General features: G+C 49.4%; 1 protein-coding gene across 4 annotated transcripts in view; it reads left to right on the plus strand.

Moving 5' to 3' along the window:
- Nucleotides 1-24560, plus strand: part of GLS (glutaminase) — a 154002-nt gene that overhangs the window by 11147 nt on the left and 118295 nt on the right. For all 4 annotated transcript variants that reach the window (XM_068126600.2, XM_068126601.2, XM_078785844.1 and 1 more), the window contains 2 exons: nucleotides 12028-12149; nucleotides 22835-22964. In XM_068126600.2, the coding sequence (XP_067982701.2) occupies nucleotides 12028-12149; nucleotides 22835-22964 (252 nt within the window). The remainder of the gene's footprint in view (nucleotides 1-12027; nucleotides 12150-22834; nucleotides 22965-24560) is intronic.

Genomic DNA, 24560 nt, shown 5'->3' on the forward strand with positions numbered 1-24560 from the left:
AAGCGCGAGTGTTAGCAGGAAACCAGGTAGATCAGATGATGCCGTGTGTGTGTGAGTATTGATATCGAGCAAATGAGGAATTGCGGGGCAATGCTTGGGAGAGATGTGAGTTGTATTGAGCGTGAAAGTGTATGGAGCAGTGCTTGAGGAACAATTGTGGTTGTGAATTGTAGTGAATGATTGAAGAAGCCTGGGAGGAAGGAGGGTGCAGGCAGCACCAGGTGTGATTGCACAGGTGTGCAAGTGAACAGGTATATGGAGCAGTGTATGAGTGAGTAATAGTGATTGAGTGTTGTGTTGAGCAAATGGTCCTGGAGGAAGGAGGGTGCAGGAAGTACCAGGTGTAGGAGTGATGGCACAAGTGTGCAAATACAGGTGAGAATGGTTGTGTGGAATACATGGAGTATGAAATATATGGAGTATGGAATGGATGGTGTGGAGTGAGTATGGTGGAAACTGTGGAGTGGAGTGGATGGTGCGAAGGTGTGTATGGGGAGGATGGACCCCATCACGAATACCCGGGGAGGGTAGTTTAAGAGTTAGGTAGAGGGAGTAGGTAAATTGTGGTTGGATATTGGCATCTGTGGTGCGTGGTGGAAGAATGGTGTTTGGATGGGTGCATTAGTGACGTGGAAATGGCTGGGCGTGTGGCCTGTTAGTGTGTGTAGTTGAATGGGCACTCCACCACTGTGAGGATGTCGGCCAGGTGAGGCCGCAGGTGGGCTCTGGGAGCCGTTAGAGTGTGGATGGGGCCCAAGGATCCGGAGGACGGACCCGGGTAGGCCAGTGCCAGAGGGCACCGAGTGGGGAGAGCGCCAGAGGGCCTTCCCCAGGTAGATAGGTTAGGGTAAGGAGCAGGTAAGCTCGGAGGCAACTGCAGTGGTGGAGGTGTGCAGGTGGGTAGACCTGCTGGGAGAGCCACACGACCCAGGCTTGAAATTGTGCAAAGGCACAGGGAGTCGAATCGGGGGAGTGAGACCCCAAATTGATGAAGCACCACAGTTTGGTCAATGGGAATTTGGTTCTTAAAACCGCATAGAGTAAGATGGCCAATGGTTTGGCAGGGAAAGACCCCGGGTAGTGTAAAGTGTGTTAAGGTCATTTAGAGGATAGTTAGGATTGAAATCTCCTTGCACCATCTACATCCACTCACCTGAGGTGACAGGACTCCACACCATGCCATGTGTTTTTGTTATTTTCTGTGCAAATGTTTGGATTGTGAGATGCATCGTGACGTGGGTGTGACATTGTGTTGTGTTCCATCTCTCCCTCCTTATGAGGATTGATGATGAATTGGTGATGGCAAATTTAGACAATGGGATTGTGATGACGAATTTGGTATAGGGGAAATATGGGGAAGACGAGACGTAGTGACGGATTTGTAATGTGTAGATTTTGTAAATACGGGGAGGGGCAAGGGGGGGTAATGTAGGTCACATGTGCGGGGCGTACGGTAGGGACGAGCTTTCTCACTTCGCTCTCCGTACGCACCTCGTTCTGCATTACCTGTTTTGATGTGTACCCTTATATGACCTTACCCCTTGCTCACCTGTCTTCTGTTCCCCTGTCTCCCACCCGAGGACTGTGCTCTCTGGACACCGAGGGGAGCGTGCGGGAGTCCGCCATTGTGTGCCCGAATCCTTGCAACCAGCTGCCTGCATCCACGCACCACTTATGGACCACATGTCTGTGGCTGAGCACCACTTATGGACCCCACGGGTTGGGGCATGGCCCCTCTGCTGGAACTGGCCACGATGGCCCAGGATCTTGCTTGCGGACCTCGGTGACGTGGCACCTATGCCACACAGGTGAACCACTCATAGTCGGCCCCTGTGGGCCATAAATAAAAAATGGACACGTTTTGTGCCTTTTATTATTGCAAATAGGCCGCAACCAAGAAGACGAAGTTGACAACATCAGGAAGAATAATGGCCAGCAGAGGGAGCCGAAGAGGAAGACCAGCACCAGGGGTTTGGTCGTTTGAACTGTGGTGACTGTGCACTCCGGTGCGTTTTTTGGTGCTGTATGGTGCTGATTATTGGTGCTGGTGCGTCGATGCAGAGCAGGCTGTTTATCCCCCCCCCCCCCCCCCAGAGGGCATTTGGTTCTTAAAACCAAATTTGGTTCTTCAATCATTCACTACAATTCACACCATCCATTCCCCCCCCCCCCCCCCCCCCCAGAAGGAACAATCGCAGGTCCTGGGTTAGTTTTGTAAATACAAGTAGCGTCACCTGTAAATAATGCTCCCCACCGTTCATGTATAGTTTGAAGACAATTCCGCAATTCGGTTAGTTGTGGGCGTAAATCTGTTAGATAGGGTGCAATGCAGCAGGGGGACATACTTATTTGTGTTTTAAAACTGTCACACTCAGGGTCAGGTTAAATGTAGAGGGAACTACACCTATGTGTCACACTAAAGTTAAAGTTTTATAGGCCCGAGCACGTGCCTAGAGGATGAGGGTGCAGTGTTGTGGATTTGAGAATTGTTGTGTTTTTTTTGTATTGTTGTAAGTGTAATGAATTGTTGTAAATATCACCCTCCGTGTGTAAAGGTCAAAGGTCGTCCTCCTAGTTACTCCATATACATACACGTAGCCAATCATATACCCTCTTAAATAGTTATCTCCTTATTCTATGTAGTTGAAGGCTCTGTTCCCACTAGTTGACACTGCATTGCATCAAATTGAAATAAGGTAGAATCCCCTTTCAATTGCCCCAGAACCTCCATTGCCAACCGCATTGCCAACCGCATTACCAACTACATTTGACTCCATTACGCACGTGGTCAGCCCGGTGAAGAAGGGCGTTGCCCGCCCATCGTCATCAGAAGGTGGAACCAGGAAAGCCCTTGCCGACCAACCAAGGATGAGTGGGTATGGCTCAAGAGGGCGGGGTTATAAAACCCATTGCATCAGCCCCCACCGGGAGAAGTGCGTAAGAGTCCAGTTGAGGAGAAGCAGAGAGAGGGATTTGAGGGAGGTGCGCTGGACCAGAGGCAGATTCTGCGGAATAGGAAAAGAGCGTCGGAGACGCAGGAGGCGGAGGACGCGTGAGACAGCTGCCGGTGTGAAACCAAATACATGGAGCTGCCGGCTCCTCGCTGCCAGCCCGAAGCGGAGCTGTGTTTGCCGGGTTTTCGCCTCGACCCCAAAGCGCGGACCGGAGCACGCGCTTGGAGCTGGAGCTCAACGCCTACCATCTGCCTGGACCCTCCTCTGCCGTCAAAAACCATTCCTGCCATTCCATCCTTTTGTGTACGTGAGTTTGTTTTGTGTGTCTTGTCCCTGGGTATAAGTAAGTCTGTATAAGCTAGAAATTGCTCTGTGTCCTTCTGGTCCTTCCATCCTTCTGTAAATTATTTTCTTATTCTTCCTCCTTCCTTGGTTCCTTTGATTTGTGTAAATATTAGTTATAAATTCTCTTTGTTCTTCCTACCTTGCCTTTCTTTCCTTTACATCCGTTTCGCTTTCGTGTCTTTTCCATCATTGAAAACCTGTGGCACGATTTGGCCAACGTTTAAGAATCGGGTCAGTTCTTGTCAATAGTTCGTACCGCGGTTGCTAAACCGCTCGGCAATTCACATCTGTCCGCGGTCGCGAATGGGGTTGCGCTCCTGCCTCTCCGGAGGGAGCTGTGCAGCGTCAGGACTCACGTCGGTCAGTCACAAACAAGGGGACTAATCCCCCCTTCTTGAGGGGAAGAAGGCCGACGTAGAGATCCGCAACAATATATATATATATATATATATATATATATATATATATATATATATATATATATATATATATATATATACTGTATATATATATATATATATATATATATATATATATATATATATATATATATATATATATATACTGTATATATATATATATATATATATATATATATATATATATATATATATAGATATATATATATATATATATAGATATATATATATATATATTGTTGCGAATATGGAATTTGGCCTCCATATCCGCTTGTAAATATTCCCCTATTTTCTCCAATACTCCCCAACTTTCCCCAATCCCCCATTCCCTAGTCCCATTGCATGTAAATAACAATCAGTAGAGCCGACCTTCCCCTTATTCCCCCATTAAATGTCGTGCCCAGGTCCACCGCACCACACGTAGACAACTTTCGGACATCTTCCTAGTTATTCTTAGTCTATGTCAGTTAAGGCCTCGTCTCCATTAATTATGACTCTTCGTTGCACCAGAATGTGATTATATGGCATCAGTAGTGAGTTTAGGACCTTTCCCATACCTCCTTCCATCTTCTTCCCCAACAATTACAACAACAACAGAGGAGATGGCGGCGGCGCGGGGGAGGATGCGTCCTCACACCGGCTCGATTAGCGCCATTGACCACGCGCTCCACGGGGTTACCACGGAGGGGCTGGCTGTCAGCTCCTCCTCAAGGGCGGAGCCTGGTAACCCCCCGCACCCAATCAGAAGGGCGGACCGATTCCATCTGGGGCGGCGCTAGCGAGCCGAGGGCGTGTCACTCCCCGCCGGATATACGCGGCCACGTAGCGGACGTGACGTCAGATGCGCCCCGAGCTGGAGAAAGAAGGACCTGCGAGCGCTGAGAGAGAAAGGCCCGCCTGTGAAAGAACGTCCCCTCCGAGCGCTGTGAAACCTCCCGCATCTCTGGACCGGACCGGGTCGATTCTAACCTTTGAGCACAGGTGCACCTGGAGCCATCGCTACCCGCCTGTCCTTTCCATCAACCCCCGTGTGAGTCAGCCGTTGTCCCGTTTGCCTGTCGTCTGTTGGGGAATAATATAAGATTGTGTCTAAGTGCTTGTCTTTCTATGTTGTACCTCTCGTCCCTGTAATCTGACCTTCCGTAACGAATATAATCTCCTCCGGAGGTCTTGAGAACCGTATCCCTGGTGTCGTCATTTTATAACCCAGCCGGGTGTCTTCTTTTTCTTATTGAGCCAGCGTGGCGCGGCTTCGTCAACGTCGAGTATAATCGGGTAATTTGTGCGGACACGACGGCCATTCCGCTCGGCCCACCTTAACATCAAAGTCGTGTCTGTAACAATTGGTTGTCAGGAGTTGGATTCGAACCTGGGACTAAATTTATTTAGCCCAAATTTTGGAACACCAATTGTACTATTAGGGTAACAATTGGTGTCGAGGAGTGAGATTCGGACCCGGGACTAAATTAGTTAGGCCCAAATTTTGGGAGGGAAAATCGGTTCGGAGCGCGTACGGCGCTCGACCGAATCGATTCGGAGCGCGGTCCCGCGGTTACTGCGCTCGCCGAAATTATAACGAAAAAAAAAAAAATTTGGATTTGTTTTTACGAAACTCGAATTTTGCAAGTCGCGCTATGGCGGATCAAGACGGCTGGGGTCCGGTAGGGGAGAGTGAAGCAGGGTCGGTCCAGGACCAAATTGAGGGACATGAGGGACATGAGGAGAGCGAAACAGCGAGGGTAGCAGGCACGCAAAATGGCGCCTCGCAAGAGCGCGCGGTAGCCGAGCCCGCTGTATCAACGGGCTTTAACATGCAGCCGATTGACATACAGGCCCTCATTGCGCAGCTACAGGCAGCTGTACAGATGAGTATGGGGAGCCAAATTGAGCGATTGGGTGAGCGGTTGGGGAACCGGATGGATGCTCAGGGTGAGCGATTGGAGGGCCAAATGGGGGTAATGGGGAACCGGATGGATGCTCAGAGTGAGCAAATGAGGGTTGATAGTGGGCGATTAGAGGGCCAAATGAGGGGTACCGGTGAGGGGTTAGACAATAATTTTAAGGGATTAGACAAGAAATTTGGGAAGTTAGACAATAATTTTGAGGAGTTAGACAAGAAATTTGGGAAGTTAGACAATAATTTTGAGGAGTTAGACAAGAAATTTGGGAAGTTAGACAATAATTTTGAGGGGTTAGACAACGGGATAAAATAAGTGAAAAATGGGTTAATGGGGGTAGAAAATAGAATGGCTGCCCAGGAGAATCAGATAGAGGGAGTGAAAAATGGGTTAGAGGGGTTAGAAAACACCATGGAAGGCAAATTGAGGGACATGAGGGACCAAGCGGAAAGGGAAGTTAACCAAATGGGGCAGCAGATCGAGGGGGTCAGAATGGGGGTAGAAACCAAACTGGATGCTCACAGGGAGGAAATGGAGCAGATGAGGGTGGCATCTGGGCAGGAGATGCAAGTGATGGGAGAGGAGATCAGAAGAGGAGTGAGTGAGGAGGTCGGAGGAGTGCGCGAGGAGGTGAGGCACTGTGAGGAGCACATGGAGAAGGAGGTGAGAAAGGGGACTGTAAAGTTACAGGGGGGCATAGAGGTCCTGACGCAGGAGGTGGAACAGCTGACGGAGGGACAAAAAGAACTAACGGAGCAGGTTCAAAGGAACACTGCGGTATTAGGAGGGTTAAAAGCGACACAAAACGACATAAAAAACGACTTGATAGCGACAAAGAGGGAATGTCAGATGGTACGTGAGGGACTGACAACGAGGCTGGACGAGGTGATAGAGGTTATGGAGACGAAGGACCGGCAGGTGAGGACGCACATGGAAACGGTCAAGGTAGCCTTAGAGGATGAGCTTGAGGAGACGTACCGGGGAATAAAAGAGGTGAAGCACAAATTAGAAGAAGTGGAAGAAGGGATGAGCGAAATTAAGAAGCGACGGAGAGGGGATAAGAAAGAGATAAAAGAGGAGATAAAAGAATTGGTCCAAAGTCTGTGTTTGGATCGTGATGATGTGCTCATTAACCGGATGAGGGATTCGCAGGTGATGGAGGAGAAGCGAAGAGGAAGAGGACCCGGTGTAAGTGGTGACCAATATGGTCGTGCGTATGATGCGCCAGGGGATTTAAGAAGCTTGGGGGTCGAGATAGACCCGGGTGTTCGTGAGAGGCCGTTGGTGAAGTGTGCGACAGGTCTGGTGTGCGAAAAAGGAGGTGTGCGAGAAAGTCCGACTCTGGGGTGTGTGAGGAAAAAGTGCGTGCCAAGGAGTGAGGGTGCTGGCGAGAGTGAGTCGGTCATAGCGCGTGTGCGAGGGGGCACATGGAAGCGCGGTGTGGTAAGTGTTACAGAGGGTGTAACGGGAGAGTGTGCGCGAGAAAGGTGTGTGATGGACAGGTACATGAGGAAAGAGTGCGCTGTCAAAGGCAAGGAAGAATGCACACCTGTGGTGAGTGTTACAGAGGGTGTAACGGGAGAGTGTGCGCGAGAAAGGTGTGTAACGGACAGGTGCCTGAGGAAAGAGTGCGCTGTCAAGAGTAAGGGTGAGTGCGCTGTCAGGAATGGAGGTGAAAGTAGTGAGAGTGACATGGAGCGTGAGTTAGTTGTGACAGGTGAGCGAGGATGTACACCTGGGATGGAAGGATGCACACCTGGAATGGTAGAGCGTGAGTGGGAATGCACGCTGGAGTTGGTGGTGAGGCACATGGTTGGGTGTGCGAATGAGGGCACACCTGTGATTGTCACAGAGGAGGTGACCGAGGAGGGGGCGCGAAGCGGTGTATTGGTGAGGTGTGCGAGCAACGAATGTGTGCCAAAGTGTTCGGTGGTCAGGTGTGTGACCAAGGCTGTGAGTGGAATGGGTGTACCTGGGTGTGTAAGGAAAGGTACGAGGAGCATGGGCACGGCTGGATGTGTGAGCAAGGAACGGGCTGCGGGGTGTAAGCGTCCAGGTGAAGCATCGACGTTAGACGGGGTAGAGTTTAGAACGACTTATAGCCGAATCAGGCCCTCGGTGCGTACCGGGCTTCGCGTGCCGCGAGAACCAGCGGGGATCCGAACCACGGCGGTTTCGAAAGAACCGCCGTGCGCGATCCACGCTGGGCCTCGCGTGGAACGGCCGCGTCCGGGCTCCACTAGGCGGAGCGGGCAGCTCGATAGGAAGGGTCGTCATGGCGACCACTTTCTATTGAGACGTGCCGGCAGGTCGAGATCGGGACATTGGATGGCTCCACGCCGAAGTGGTGCGTGGGATCTCGGCCCGGGTAAGCCCCCATCCCTGCCCCGAATGCGGGACGTATCCAGCCGCTGGCACAAAACGACCCGCATTCATAGCTCGGCTGTACGAAGCCGGGCTGTAGATGTGAATTGGCGCACCGAGAGGATGTAATAAGTAGACGGGTAATGGTGATAGTGATAGTAGTGATTTGATACAAAATTTAGAAAAGTGAATAGAATTGGCAGTAAATAGAAAATTTTTGAATTGTTGGATTTGGACGAGCGAAATTGGTAGTGAGAGACCCCCGATGTGGTGGGATGGCAAATCCACCATCCCTTCCCATATGGGGGGCAAAGGAGCAATAGCTTATGGGGTGTATGGCAGTGAAAACTAGCCCGGGTGGGTTAGGATATTGTGTGTAGGGATCTAGCGAAGATGACAGTAGGTAACGTTAAGGTTAGTTAGTGACTGATACCTGTAGTGGGGACGCAGGTAGTTTAGTATGGATGATAATGACGTGGGAGCGCAATAGTTTAAAGGGACGACTGGGAAGCGCAAGTGTCCGAAGGGAGTAGTTAGCTGAGATGATGCCGTGTGTGTGAGGATGGAACAGGTGTGATTGCCCAGGTGTGCAACTGAACAGGTGTGATTGCACAGGTGTGCAACTGGACAGGTGTGAGGAACAGTGTGTGAGTAATGAGTGTTGTGGATCAGCGCGAATGCGCTTGGGGAGAGAAGGGTGCAGGTGGCACCAGGTGTGAGAGCACAGGTGTGCAAATACAGGTGTGTGGAGAGAGTTGGAGTAAGTGGTACGGAGTGGTGTGCATGGTGCGAAGGTGTGGATGGGGGAAGAGTGGACCCCTTTCACGAGTACCCGGGGCGGGTAGTGTAAGTGTTAGGTAGAGGCTACAGGTAAATTGTGGTTGGATATTGGCATCTGTGGTGCGGTTGCAGAATGGTGTTGTGGATGGGTGCATTAGTGTTGTGGAAATGGCTGGGCGTGTAGCCTGTTAGTGTGTGTAGTTGGTTGGGCACTCCACCACTGTGAGGATGTCGGCCAGGTGAGGCCGCAGGTGGGCTCTGGGAGCCGGTAGAGTTGTGGATGGGGCCCGAGGATCCGGAGGACGGACCCGGGTAGCCCAGTGCCAGAGAGGGCACCGAGTGGGGAGAGTGCCAGAGGGCCTTCCCCAGGTAGTTAGGTTAGGGCAAGGAGCAGGTAAGCTCGGAGGCAACTGCAGTGGTGGAGGTGTGCAGGTGGGTAGACCCGCTGGGAGAGGTACACGCCACAGCCCAGAAATTGTGCGAGGGCACCGGGAGATGAATCGGGGGAGTGAGACCCCAAATTGAAGAGCACCACAGTTTGGCCAATGGGAATTGGTTTTTAGAACCCATAGTGTAAGAGGGCCAATGGTTTGGCCGGAGAAAGACCCCGGGTAGTGTAAAGTTGTTAAAGTCATTTAGGAAATAGTTAGGATTGATGAACCTGTCGCACCATACGCAGCCACTTACCTGTGGTGATGATGATGACTCCACACCTGTGTTTTCTTTGTTTGTTGCAGGAAATGAGATTGCTGTGTGGATTTGTGAGACGCATCACGACGTGGATGAGACATTGGGGTGATTCCATCTCTCCCTCCCTAGGAGGGACTGATGTTGAATTGGTAATGGCAAATTTTGATGTTGAGTTGAAAATGGCAAATTTTGATGAAAGTTGAAAATGGCAAATTTGATTGGTTAGGAGGGAGAGAAGACGAATTTGGTTTATGGGAGGAACGGGGAAGACAGTAGGGATGTTTGTTGATTTGTAAAGTAGATGTTTATGGGTAGTGTTGTGTTTTGTGGATACAGTAAGGGGTAAGGGAGGGGCCATGTAGGTTACCTGGTGGGGGGGGGGGGGGCGTACGATAGGAACGTACCTGTCTCACCTGGTTCCCATGTGCCCCCAGTGTGCATCGCCTTACATTGCGTGCACTTTTGCGCCCTTACCACCTTACTCACTTGTCTGCTTCTTTTGTCTCCCACCTCCGAGGATCTGGCTTTGGGGTAGAGAGAGAGGAGAGAGAGGTGCTGGCTGCGCAGTTGTGGGCCTGCACTTTCGCTGTTTGCTGCCGGGATCGATACACCATATGGACCGCAATGTTTGTGGCCACCCACAATGGACCGCAGTTCGTTTGCGGCCAAGCACCACCCGGGGATGGACCTATGGGTCAACGTGGCACCTATGCCATAAAGGTAAACCACTGTTAATTAACACCACTGAAGGCCACACGAAGAGCAAGAGACACCTGCAGGGTTAGGGGTTGTCGAATTTATTTTTAATCATTGAACAATGGTGACTGCACCGATTGGTGGTGGGGTGGTGCTTTTGATGCTGGGATGGGGTGCTCTGCACGTTATTAAAGGCCGTCGGCCACAGAGCACTCGTGGGTTGGTGTATCGATGCTGGCAAGCGCGCTCTCTCTATGCATAACATCTGCATGTGTTCCTCCAAAGACAGGTCCTGGATCGTAGTGTAGATATCAGCGTAATCCTGTAAATAATGCTCCCTACCGGCTGTATGTTTAGTTTGAGAATTCTTTCCGGATTCGGTTATCCTGTGGGTGTGTTTCTGTGAGGAGAAGGGTGCAACGTCGCAGGGGGACATATTTACTCATTTGTGAATATCTGTAAAACTGTCGCACTCAGGGTAGAGTTAATAGTAGAGGGAACTACATTGCGTGCCACACTAAAGTAGGTAAAAATTTATCGGGTCGGGACGCCCCGAGGGTAGAGAAGGGTGCAATGTTGCGAATATGGAATTTGGCCTCCATATCCGCTTGTAAATATTCCCCTATTTTCTCCAATACTCCCCAACTTTCCCCAATCCCCCATTCCCTAGTCCCATTGCATGTAAATAACAATCAGTAGAGCCGACCTTCCCCTTATTCCCCCATTAAATGTCGTGCCCAGGTCCACCGCACCACACGTAGACAACTTTCGGACATCTTCCTAGTTATTCTTAGTCTATGTCAGTTAAGGCCTCGTCTCCATTAATTATGACTCTTCGTTGCACCAGAATGTGATTATATGGCATCAGTAGTGAGTTTAGGACCTTTCCCATACCTCCTTCCATCTTCTTCCCCAACAATTACAACAACAACAGAGGAGATGGCGGCGGCGCGGGGGAGGATGCGTCCTCACACCGGCTCGATTAGCGCCATTGACCACGCGCTCCACGGGGTTACCACGGAGGGGCTGGCTGTCAGCTCCTCCTCAAGGGCGGAGCCTGGTAACCCCCCGCACCCAATCAGAAGGGCGGACCGATTCCATCTGGGGCGGCGCTAGCGAGCCGAGGGCGTGTCACTCCCCGCCGGATATACGCGGCCACGTAGCGGACGTGACGTCAGATGCGCCCCGAGCTGGAGAAAGAAGGACCTGCGAGCGCTGAGAGAGAAAGGCCCGCCTGTGAAAGAACGTCCCCTCCGAGCGCTGTGAAACCTCCCGCATCTCTGGACCGGACCGGGTCGATTCTAACCTTTGAGCACAGGTGCACCTGGAGCCATCGCTACCCGCCTGTCCTTTCCATCAACCCCCGTGTGAGTCAGCCGTTGTCCCGTTTGCCTGTCGTCTGTTGGGGAATAATATAAGATTGTGTCTAAGTGCTTGTCTTTCTATGTTGTACCTCTCGTCCCTGTAATCTGACCTTCCGTAACGAATATAATCTCCTCCGGAGGTCTTGAGAACCGTATCCCTGGTGTCGTCATTTTATAACCCAGCCGGGTGTCTTCTTTTTCTTATTGAGCCAGCGTGGCGCGGCTTCGTCAACGTCGAGTATAATCGGGTAATTTGTGCGGACACGACGGCCATTCCGCTCGGCCCACCTTAACATCAATGTCGTGTCTGTAACAATATATATATATATATAGATATATATATATATATATATATATATATAGATATATATATATATATATATATAGTGAGATCGCTCTTGTATGATTTTAGATTTTTCATTTTTGATACTATTCTTACAGGTCTCAATCTTTAAAAGCAGAAATTGATTTTTTTTTTAACATTAAACAAACAAGGAGTCCTTGTTGTGTTCTGCAGGCACTGAAGTCAACAGGTTTGAGTACCTCTGATCCTCGACTTAAGGATGCGATGGACACCCTTCGAAAGGTGGTGCAGACGTCACCAGATGGTATCTCACTGGACAAGGATCTTTTCCACAAGTATGTGCAGCTGTTTGTCTGTGTACATGGCTCTCATTACCATTGGTATTGAATAATGTATGATGTAGAACTGTGCCTGGGATTTCAGTAATTCTCCAATTATAAATCCTGGGTTTTTTTTCGCAAATTTTTTAGTCAAACCGATCCAGTGCAGTTAATACATGAGTGCAGCTTATACCTCGCTTGGTGGTGTTTATTTGTTCCGGGTCTTTTCTACCCACTATGCCACAATGGAATCCTTGCTAAAAAAAATCATGTCTTTGCCAATCTGGAATGAATCTTCTATTTGAGAAGGTCAAGAAGATTCTCAATGACCTTGACACACTGCATGGCCAAAAGTATGTGAACACTTCTTCTCTTTGGGTGTCTGCATACTTTAGGCTGTTTTGATGTGGCTGTTTTTCATGGTTCGGACTTGGCCCCTTAGTTCCAGTGAAAGGAAATCTTAATGCTACAGCATACAATGACATTCTAGATGATTGCGTGCTTCCAACTTTGTGGAAACAGTTTGGGGAAGGTCCATTCCTGTTTCAGCATGACAATGCCCCCGTGCACAAAGCGAGGTCCATACAGAAATGGTTTGTTGAGATCGCGGTGGAAGAACTTGATTGGCCTGCACAGAGCCCTGACCTCAACCCCAGCGAACACCTTTGGGACGAATTGGAACACCGACTGCGAGCCAGGCCTAATCACCCAACATCAGTACCCGACCTCACTAATGCTCTTATGGCTGAATGGAAACAAATCCCCGCAGCAATATTCCAACGTCTAATGGAAAGCCTTCCCAGAACAGTGGCAGCAAAGGCAGCAAAGGCAGCAAAGGGGAGACCAACTCCATATTAATGCCCATGATTTTGTAATGAGATGTGTGATGTTTGGGTGACCACATACTTTTGGCCATGCAGTGTATATCCACAGCTCAAAACATGCTTTACCACAAACTAGCTTCTCTTCTGTCTGTATTTTTCAGCATGTCCTCCACTTCAGGCCATCTTATACCTTATTACCTCCGCCACCGAAGGTGGATGGAGGTTATGTTTTCACCCCTGTCTGTTTCTTTGTCTGTCTGTGAACAGGATATCTCGAAAAGTTCTGGATGGATTCGGCCGAAATTTGGCAGAGAGGTAGCGTATGTGAGAAGGACGAAATGAATAGATTTTGGTGAAGATCCGGATTCGGATGAGGCTAGTAGAATTTTAAAAGTGATTCTTCACCATTGGGAGATAGGGCCAAAATGATACATAGCAGGACATCTCAAAATGTTGTGGACGGACTTGGGGGAAACTTGGTGGAGAGGTTGGGTGTGTGACGAGGACGATTCGATTCCATTTTGGTGAAGATCTGTATATGGATTCGGATGCAAGAATTATTTAATTTGTAAGTAACTCTTTACCATTGGGATATGGGGCCAAAAACGATACATAGCAGGATATCGCAAAAAGTTATGGATGGATTTGGACGAAACATGTAGGACAGGTTGTGTGTGTGACAAGGAAGAATCTATTCAATTTTAGTGAAGATCCAGATCCGGATCCAGCTTATAGAATTTTTAAAGTGATTCTTCACCATTGAGTGATATGGCCAAAAACGAGGGGTAGATCAGGGTATGAATGACTGGACCTATGGTGATTCCTGTGATTAATTTTGATTAAATGTGATTCTGTATTGTGATTTTCTGGTCTACTCTGGGATACAAAACGTAAACTGTTCACCAGGCGGAGGTATGCTCTCTACTGAGTGCCTTTCTAGTTTCCATTGTGTTAATGTTTATAGTCATTTTCTAATATACTGATGTCTCTTCAATTTTGTCCTGAATGTAGTGCTATTTTTACAAGTTCCTCATTGAAGCTTGAATATAAAATAACAAAAGATTTTTGTTCATTTAAAGGTTTTAACTTTTTGCAAGGACTAGAGAACCATTTATTTGTTAAATAGGCAAAACACAGCATAGATGCTGACACTGCTAGTTTCCAGTCGGCGGTTCTGTGTCTCATGCTCGGCTACAGCTTAAGCTGGAAGGAACTTTTTAGTCTCACCCCAAAGGCGTGTGTGTGTGTGTTTGCGTGTGTATGTTTGCGTGTGTGTGTGTGTGTGTGTGTGTGTGTGTGTGTGTGTGTGTGTTTTTGCGTGTGTGTGTTTTTGCGTGTGTGTGTTTTTGCGTGTGTGTGTTTTTGCGTGTGTGTGTGTGTGTATGCAAATTGTTTTTCCTGCTATCCCCACATGTGGGTGGGCCTCAGGAGATGGAACGGAGATTTACCGAGTCTCAAAGTATCTGTGTGTGTGTGTGTGTGTGTGTGTGTGTGTGTGTGTGTGTGTGTGTGTGTGTGTGTGTGAGAGAGATTGTGAGTGTGTGTGTGAGATTGTGAGTGAGTGAGTGTGTGTGTGAGAGAGAGAGAGAGAGAGAGAAAGAGAAAGAGAAAGAGAAAGAGAAAGAGAAAGAGAAAAAGAGAAAATAAATAAATTAAATCCTGTAGCGAGTAAAGTTGGAATAAGTGATGTTGCATTGATGAGTTGACTGACTGCCTGGACGCAACTGAGGTTGTGGATCTACTGATGTACCATCTATTGATGTGGATCCATGGTCGTGGTTGTGGATCCGCCGTTTGGAGAGGTCCTGGGCTGAAAGGATCGAAACCTCGAGGAAGAACGGTGCTCAGCTGATGATCCATGCAGTTGGGAAACTAGTCAGTTGCTTATGGGTTAAGGTTCTTGCTTTAGGTGGAGGAACTATGTTTGAGGTTTACAATTTAAATAAAGTTGAATGTGGGATGTTGTGAAATTAACATCATTTACAGCAATCCTTTAAATTATTTATATTTAAGTTTCGGAACAACCGATACTGTACAATTAATTAAATGCATTTTTAAATGAATTGAAAAAGAGAAATAAGTATTGAAAATCATAAGAGATAGAATTGTGAGGAACAAAAATAAAAAACAAGGTGTGTGTGTGTGTGTGTGTGTGTGTGTGTGTGTGTGTGTGTGTGTGTGTGTGTGTGTGTGTGTGTGTGTGTGTGTGTGTGTGTGTGTGTGTGTGTGTGTGTGTGTAAGAGAGAGACAGAATTGTAACAAATGAAAAAACGAGATGTGTGTTTGTGTGTGCGTTTGCATGTGCGTTCATATATTTTCACTTTAAAAATGGTTTTCTCTGCAACTGCTTGTTCAATCGATGCAAAACTTTAAACATAGGAGGGACTTCCAATGGAGAATATTGTATTGCTAGCTCTGATGTAATTGGTCACATGGTATGGCAGCCATATTGGATTAAAGGGAAAAAAATGGACATCCTTTTCTCCAAAACCGTTCAACGACGAAAATTTAAACTTGACATATGTCATCAACTCCCTGTCGGGTATATAGGGTGATAACAATGATTCCATTGGTGAAGTGGTATTCCAGCCCTCATTGGTTGAACTTAAATCCTCCAAAAATCTGAAACTTCATGTATCTGGTCTATGACCCAATGTGAGAAGAATTAAATTTATGACGTTCATAACCGATCCCAAGAAACTATGTGATACGGGTATATGGGCCATAATAGCAGCGTGTTCAGTTAACGATGGTAATTTTGTTCTGAATGAATGCGCCAGGTGAGACTATGCACTCTACGAGTGCCATTCTAGTTTAACTCGTGTTGTCGAGTCATCTAGTTACATGAAGTCTCGTCCGATTCATGATCCCATTTCTCCAAACATCCCTATCCTGCACTGCTTACCAAAGCGCTGGGCAGAGACAGCTGGGTTGCAGCCTTTACCACATCCACCCAGCACATACTCAGTTTGCCTCTTCCTCTTCTTCCATGGACATGGTTGATTTCTCTCGACTTTCATTTCTGCACACATGATGTGTCCAATGTATGACGGTTTCTATTTTAGCATCAGAACTTCTAATGCACATGGTGGTCTAAATTCTTCAACTACTGATTTTTTTTTTCTTCTTGCAGTCAATGGAATTTTTAACATTAGTCTCCAACACCGCATTTCAAAACTGTTAATCTTCTTCCTTTCTTTCTTTTTCACTATCCATGACTCACATTCATACATTACAGGTGGAAATACCAGAGCATTCACCAACCTGCCCTTGGTTTGTATTTTCACATCTTTGTCTTTCAAGACCTTTGTCAATCCTGACATTGCTGTTTCCCCCAACGCTAACCATCTATTAATTTCTCCTCCACGTTCTCCCCTCACTTCTAGCCTGGTGTTGGCTTAGCTGTTAGGGTGCCGGCTTGGCATCCATTTGAATCCTGGTTGATCACTGAATTAATTAGATCACTTGAGTGAGCTTGGAATAAATAGCTCAGAGAAACTTAATTCCTGGCGTCGTCCATTTTGTCCGATTTTATCGTGCGAGCACAGCTCCCACAATTGGTGACCCCTTTCTACGAACACGGCGATGAAGTCAGCTGTAGCTTTGAAGCTCCCGGGCTTTTGGGAATCTCACGCGGCCGTTTGGTTTGCTCAAGCCGATTCTCAATTCGCCCTGCGGAAAATTACAGAGGACACGACGCGCTACCACCATGTGGTCTCTGCGCTCACCACCTCTTCCGCTGCCCGGGTCCTGAGCTTCCTCCAGCACCCGCCGAACGCCGACAAATACGCGCGCTCAAAGGCCAACTCCTCGGTGCGTTTGGACTCACGGAGACCGAACGCGCACGACAACTACTACACCTCCCAGAGCTGGGCGAGGCCCGTCCATCCAAAAGCATGGACCACATGCTTGCTCTTCTCGGTGACCACAGCCCGGACTTCCTCTTCCGCGAGCTGTTCCTCCAGCGGCTACCCGGGCAGGTACGGTTAGCTTTGGCTAATTCGCCCATCACGGACCCTCGCACCCTGGCCAAGGAGGCCGATAAATTTTTCTCGGCCAGACGACACGTCGGAGAGGCCACCTGGAACCCTGGGCTGACCGAGGCAACGCCCAGGCCATGACCGGCGCCACCACCGGCCGAGTCCGCGCCACTGACGGCCGCCGCGACGCCCCGTCGACTGAACCCGACGCGACCGCCGGAGCCTCCACCAGAGCTATTATGCTATTACCATGTACTATTACCACGCCAGGTTCGGGCAGAAGGCCAGAACGTGCCGCGCACCGTGCACTTTCGGCGGGTCGGGAAACGACCAGGCCGGTGCTCGCTGCCTGCCATGAGCGTCGGCCATTCAGGCAGCCTTCTGTTTATCACGGACACAGAGTCCGGGCGGCGTTTTTTGTGTGACACCGGCGCTCAGCTGAGCGTGATACCCGCCTCGGTGCAGGACAAACAGGCTGCGCTTTGCGGCCCCGCCTTGGTCGCCGCAAACGGCTCCTCCATCCGCACCTTCGGTTCGCGCAGCGTCGCATTCTGCTTCGCGGGCCAGCGCTTCAGGTGGGACTTCATCACGGCGAACGTGCCCATGGCCTTGCTGGGTGCAGATTTTCTTTGTGCGCATGGGCTTTTGTTCGACGTCAAACGGCGTCGGCTCATCAACGCGGAGACCTTCAGCTCGCTCGCTTGGTCATTGAGCGGCTTCGCTCCGACCAAGCTAGCCTGCGCGCTCCCGGCCATGGACGATTTCACCCGCCTACTCGCCGAGTTTCCCGCCCTCACGCAGCCGACGTTTTCGGCCTTCGCCGTCAAGCACGGCGTCGAACACCACGTCCCGAACACAGGTCCACCGGTCTACGCCAGGGCCTGCCGCCTCGACCTGGCCAAACTCGCCGTAGCGAAGGCGGAATTCGACGCGCTGGAGCGATTGGGAATTGTGCGGCGCTCGAATAGCGTGTGGGCCTCGCCCCTGCACATCGTGCCCAAACCGGGTGGCGGATGGCGACCATGCGGCGATTACCGCCGCCTCAACGACGCCACCACCCCCGACCGGTACCCGATACCACACATACAGGACTTTTCCGCCCGTTTGGCGGACGGGTGATCTTCTCCAAGGTCGACCTGATTCGGGGCTACCACCAGGTACCTGTCCGGCCGGCGGACGTTCCGAAGACGGCTGTAATTACACCTTTTGGCCTCTTCGAGTTCCTCAGAATGCCGTTCGGCCTTAACACGGCCCAGGCCTTCCAGCGGCTGATGGACAGTGTGCTGCGCGATCTCACCTTTCTGTTCGTCTACCTGGATGACATTCACATCGCCAGCACTTCCCGGGCGGAGCACCTCGTCCACCTGTGCACGCTTTTTGAGCACCTCGGCCAGCACGGCCTCATCATCAACCCGGCGAAATGCCAGTTTGGCGTAACGGCCGTCGACTTCCTGGGGCACCGCATCACGAAGCGCGGGGCCGTCCCGCTGCCTACCAAGGTGGAGGCAGTCACAAGTTTCCCGCGCCCTCGCTCCATCAAGGCCCTACAGTAATTTTTGGGGATGGCAAATTTCTACCACCGGTTCGTGCCTCGCGCCGCCCAACTCATGCGCCCCCTGTACGAAGCCCTCCGGGGCAAGCCGGCCAAGCACGACGTCGCCTGGACCACAGAGATGGACGTGGCGTTCACCGGCGCTAAGCTGGCCCTCGCCAACGCGACCATGCTGGTGCATCCGGTGCTCGACGCTCCCATCGCCCTCACTACAGACGCCTCCGACTACGCGGTGGGCGCTGTGCATGAACAGTGGGTGAACGGGGCTTGGCAACCGCTGGCCTTCTTCAGCCGGCAGCTTCGCCCTAACGAGCGCAAGTATAGCGCTTTCGACCGCGAGCTCCTCGGCCTTTACCTGGCTGTTCGCCACTTCCGCCATCTTTTGGAGGGCCGCCCGTTCATGGCGTTTGTGGACCACAAACCCCTGGTCTTCGCCATGGCCAAGGTTACGGAGCCGTGGTCGGCCCGCCAGCAGCGCCACCTCTCCGCCGTGTCCGAATTTACGACGGACATCTGGCACGTCGCGGGCAAGGACAACGCTGTGGCTGATTGCCTCTCCCGGTCCGGCGCGAACGCCGTCCACCTGGGTGTGGACTTCGCCCGCATGGCGGCCGACCAGACCGCCGACCCCATGGTCCAAGCCCTCCGGACAGCGGACACAGGCCTGCGGTTGGCCGATGTCCCCTTCGAGGACACAGGCACAGTTCTCCTGTGCGACGTTTGCCTGGGCCAACCTCACCCCATCGTGCCCACCGGATGGCGGCGGCACATTTTTGACGCCCTCCACGGCCTTTCCCACCCGGGCCAGAAAGCATCACAGAAGCGCGTGGCAGCGAAATTCGTCTGGCACGGGCTCCGTAAGGACGTCCGCGACTGGGCCAATGCCTGTGTCGCCTGCCAGCGCGCGAAGGTCCACCGGCACACGCAGGCCCCGTTGGCACCAGTGCCCGCGCGGCGCTTCGACCACGTCAATGTGGACCTGGGCGGACCCCTTCCCTCCTCGCGGGGCTTCACCCGCCTCCTCACAATGGTGGACAGGACCACCCGGTGGCCGGAGGCCGTCCCGCTGGCATCAACAACATCCGCCGACGTGGCGCAGGCCTTCATTGGCACCTGGATTGCCCGTTTTGGTGCCCCCTCGGACATCTCCTCCGACAGAGGCCCGCAATTCACCTCCGAGCTTTGGGACGCGGTCGCCCAGGCCTTGGGGGTCAAGCTTCACCGCACCACGGCCTACCACCCCCAAGCCAACGGCTTGTGCGAGCGGTTCCACCGCTCGATGAAGGCCGCTCTCAGGGCCAGCCTTCAGGACGACGGTTGGGCCGACAGGCTCCCGTGGGTCCTATTGGGCCTCCGAACGGCCCCTAAAGAGGACCTCCAGGCTTCCACCGCCGAGCTGGTCTACGGCCAGCCACTGCGCGTGCCGGGCGAATTCATCCCTGACGCCACTGGCCCCTGGTCCGCGGCTCGCCAACGCTCGGTCCTCCAGGAGGCCGCCAGGAGATTTGCCCCTGTGCCCACGTCCCACCACGGCTGCCCCCAACCCCACATCCCCCCAGCACTTCGCACTGCGGAGTACATTTTTATCCGGCACGACGCACACCGGGGACCGCTCCGGCCGCCGTACGATGGACCTTTCCGGGTCCTGAAGAGGGACGACAAGTCGTTCACCATCGACATCGGCGGCAAGCCGGACCGCATCTCCGTGGACCGCCTCAAGCGGCCCATTTGGACCTCGACCAACCTCCACGGTTGGCCCTTCCTCCACGACGGGGCCGTCCCCCGTCAACCAGGCCCCCGCCCGACCATCCACCGCCACGTCACCTACCACCCCCACACGAATCGCCAGGGGTCGTTTCGGCCGGGTCATCAAGACCCCCCTCAAACTGACTCTCCCGGTGCATGTTAATTCTGGGGGGGCGCGTGTAGCGGTTACCGGTAGCATGACACAATTACCTTGCACCGGCCGATGACGCAACCGGCGAGCGGTCACGTGTCCGGACTCGCCCGGGCTTGTTCAGACTTGCCTTTACCGGGCGAAGGCTTGCCTTGCATAGCACGCCCCGTTGAGAGGCGTGGCTTATCTATTTGCATACCACGCCCCGCCTGAGAGGCGTGGCTTTTGTGTGTTGAGTTTTCTGATATATATTGCCGCCCGTTCGATGGGCTGATTCAGTGCTTTTGAGTTTGTTTGAGTGAGCTTGGAATAAATAGCTCAGAGAAACTTAATTCCTGGCGTCGTCCATTTTGTCCGATTTTATCGTGCGAGCACAGCTCCCACACACCAACAGTTTATAACAACTGGTTCATCCAAGGACATAGCCTGATGCTGGCTTATTGGTTAAGGTGGTTGTCTTAAGACCTTCGGGTCTTGAGTTTAAGCCCTTGTCTTGCCGTTAAATAACACCAGGTGTGTTGACTCAGCCTGTCATCCTTCCGTGGTCAGCAAAATGTGTACCAGCTTACTGGGAACAGGGGCACTGCTTCGACGGCACAGCCACATTTCCAGAAATGGTGCAATTTTCTGCCACAGGCTGCATATGAAACAACAACAACCTCACTGTTCTGTGAGCCTCGACATTGTATACAAAGAAGTCGTTATAGTCAACGCTGGCTGCAAGTCTTCAATGAGTCACATTTGTTTTTCTTTTAGAGAGAAGAAAAATAGAGACATTAATTGAAGGAGGCCATTTGTACCTCAATTATATTATCACTCCTTATTAGTCCCCTACCGGTGTACACCGGAGGGGACTATAGGTTTGCACGCCGTCCCTCCGTCTGTCAGTCCGTCAGTCCGTCATGCAAAGAACAGTTTTCCGGACTTTTTTTCTAAACGCTTAAAGCTAATGATTTCAAACTTGGCACATGGTTTCCTCATGATAAGTTACAGACCAGGTTCGAACTTCACGAAGTTTCGTTCATTTTTGACAAAGTTATGGCACTTTGAACTTTGGTAATTCTGATAATTCTGATGATCCTTAACTCGGTGCCATTTTAAGTTTTAATTTCCTTTAAAAACCAATTTCTCTGCAATAATAGGACCGATTGAGATAAAAATTTTCACCATATGATGGACTCGGTCTGTAGAATATTTTAATGGTAAAATTATGACGTCACAGGTCACGTGGTTCGGTCACCATATTGTTTTTCGTGAAAACACGAAAACCCCTTTTTCTCTGCAACGGCTGAACACATCGAGGCCAAACTTTGCAGGCAGAATCGCATACCCATGACGAACAAAAAAGTCAGCGAGCCTGACGTCATGCGTCACATGGTTTCAGAGTTATGACGTTTTTAAGCATGAACCTTTAAAACCGAGCTCCTCCCTCATTTTTGATCCAATCGAGGGGAAACTTCACAGATCTGTTCAGCACTAAAATGTCCTTTTGGAATTTGCGATAGGGTGCCTGGTTTGGCAGATATCGTTAATTAAACGAAAATATTAAAAAAAAAAATGGATATCTCTTGTTTATTCTCGAGTTCTCCTCAAGCCGCACTGCTCGTCCTCAGCCTCGTCTCGCGAACGTCAACAGCGCGACACAGCGCGCGCTTTCCGGAGGGGCGGAGCCAAGCCGAGCAACATATATATATACACATCGATCATTGATCGTGAACCGGAAAATATGATAAATTACTGATGGTTTCAGAGTTATGACGTTTTTAAGCATGAACCTTTAAAACCGAGCCCCTCCCTCATTTTTGATCCAATCGAGGGGAAACTTCACAAATCTGTTCAGCATGTCAGTCTACTAAAATGTCCTTTTGGAATTTGCGATAGGGCACGTGGTTTGGCAGATATCGTTAATTAAACGAAAATATTTTTATAAAATGGATATCTCTTGAATCGCTGGTACCTCAGACCGTGAGTTGGTAATAATTTATATCATTCACACAGTGCAATACGTGCAAGCCGCTCCACGGAGCGACTTTGCGGGCTTATCAACGAGGCGAGGCGTGACACACGTGTGTCTCAGCATACCTCAGATCAAGTTTGAAAACCAGCATCAACCGTGCATAAATTTGCATATTCGATCATTTTTGACAAAGTTATGGCACTTTGAACTTTGGTAGGGGTCATGTATTGCAGCGCAATACTCAGAATGCTTGTTCCTTGATGAATCATTTTCTTCGCTATAATAAACAAAATTTAACGAACCCTTTGTATTATTAACCAAAAACAAAAAACCGACCGATAATAAAAAATATTGTTGTTAAATAAAAAGTTGCACATCATTTTTGACCACCCTGTATATTATTCATATTTCAAGCATATTGGTCACACCTCAAACTAATTTTTTAATGTTCACCATGGTCGTTTATTTTTACTTGCCTTTGTTTCACCAGATGTGTTGCAGGAAGCATCGTTCTGCTGACTCAAGCATTCCGCAGAAAGTTTGTCATTCCAGATTTTCAGAACTTTTCAGCTCAGATTGACAGCATTCACGAAAATGCCAAAGGACTTAAATGGGGCAAGGTAAAACCATTGCATATACTTAAATAAATAAAAAAAGCACCATTATTTTTCAATACTAATTGGTTTTGTGATTCACCATGTGCTTATAAGGACTTTGTGCATGTGTGTGCTCAATGGGGATTTGAGCATTTACTTCAGGGAAACCTGCTCTGCACATATTGTCTGAGTGGCAGCATACAACCTGTTGTGTTGATAATATTTATTTGTTTAATTTTTCTCTTCCTTTTGTAAATGGAATATAATCATAATTCTGGTGAGTGCAAAACAGAAAGAAAGCTTTGGATGGCATTGTTTGAATATTATCTTACCAGGTGTGCCAAAAACACCAAACCCTCTATTTTATTCACCATTAATTTATTTTTCATGTATTTTCTCTCTTTCAGATAATGATAACTGAGGTTGTATAGGAAATTATGCCCTGGACAAATGAAGAAAAGGCTTTTTCTGTAAAATCCTATACATCAAAATGCAATCCTTCATTCAAAGTCAAAGCGAGTTCAAGATAAATTTTAACTGCAGAGACATCCCATGCAAAGAGAATATTCAAATGAACGAATACATTTCGGGAACATGAGGCCATTGAAAAGGTCCAACAGATGGTCAGAAACAGTCCAAAAAAAGTCGTTTTGCTGCCGCAGTCAATAACTTGGACTGGCAGTGTCAAGTCTCAGGAGGATTCTCCATAATGACATGAAACTTTATCCATACAGAATACAAGTCAGACAAACTCACTGGCCCAGACAAAAACAAACGTCTTGGAATGACTCAGTAGTTTGGGAGAAATTTGAGGAGGAGTCTGGTTTTCTCACCGATATTTAGTTATGCGACGAGGCTCACTTTTTGCTTCATGGCCAAGTCAAGGAACAATGTCTACTGGGGCACAATACCACCAGATGATGTTCGTCAGAGACCCGTGCCGAAGGTGGACTGAGGACAAAGATTTTTCAAGTATATTGGTTGGTCTTGTGCGTTATTCTGTCTGTCTGTCTATTTTTCTGGCTGTCTGTCTGTCTGTGTGTATGTCAGTCGCCTACAGGTCACAATTTTCAACCGATCTTCACGAAACTTCACCAAATCGTAAAGTTGGTCATAAGCAAGAAGCCTATTGTTTTTGGGGTCAAAAGGTCAATAGGTCAACATAGGCCAAAGGTCACCAACTTTGTCTAGTTTCTAAAATCCTCAATTTTCATCTGATTGACTTGAAGCCTGAAGAGGATTTGCATATCTGGTCACTGAATTCCACAACCAATTATATATTAGGTCAACATAGCCCAAATGGTCAACATAGGCAGGATTTCTAAAATCCTCAATTTTCATCTGATTGACTTGAAATCTGAATAGGATTTGCAAATCTGGTCACTAAATTCAACCACCAAGTATTTTTTATGGTCAACATAGGCCAAAAGGTCAACATAGGCCAAATTTCGAAAATCCTCAGATTTTATCCGATCGACTTGAAATTTTAAGAGGATTTGCATATATGGTCATTGAATTCAACCACCAAGTATTTTTGAGGTTAACATAGGCCAACAACTTATTTTAGGGATTTCGCAAGTATCGTGCAGTGCACGATATATTTACCTTCGCAAAAGCGGA

The sequence above is a fragment of the Myxine glutinosa genome, chromosome 10 (genome assembly GCF_964187855.1).
Source record: "Myxine glutinosa chromosome 10, kmMyxGlut1.1, whole genome shotgun sequence".
In the NCBI taxonomy this organism is placed as follows: Eukaryota; Metazoa; Chordata; class Myxini; order Myxiniformes; family Myxinidae; genus Myxine; species Myxine glutinosa.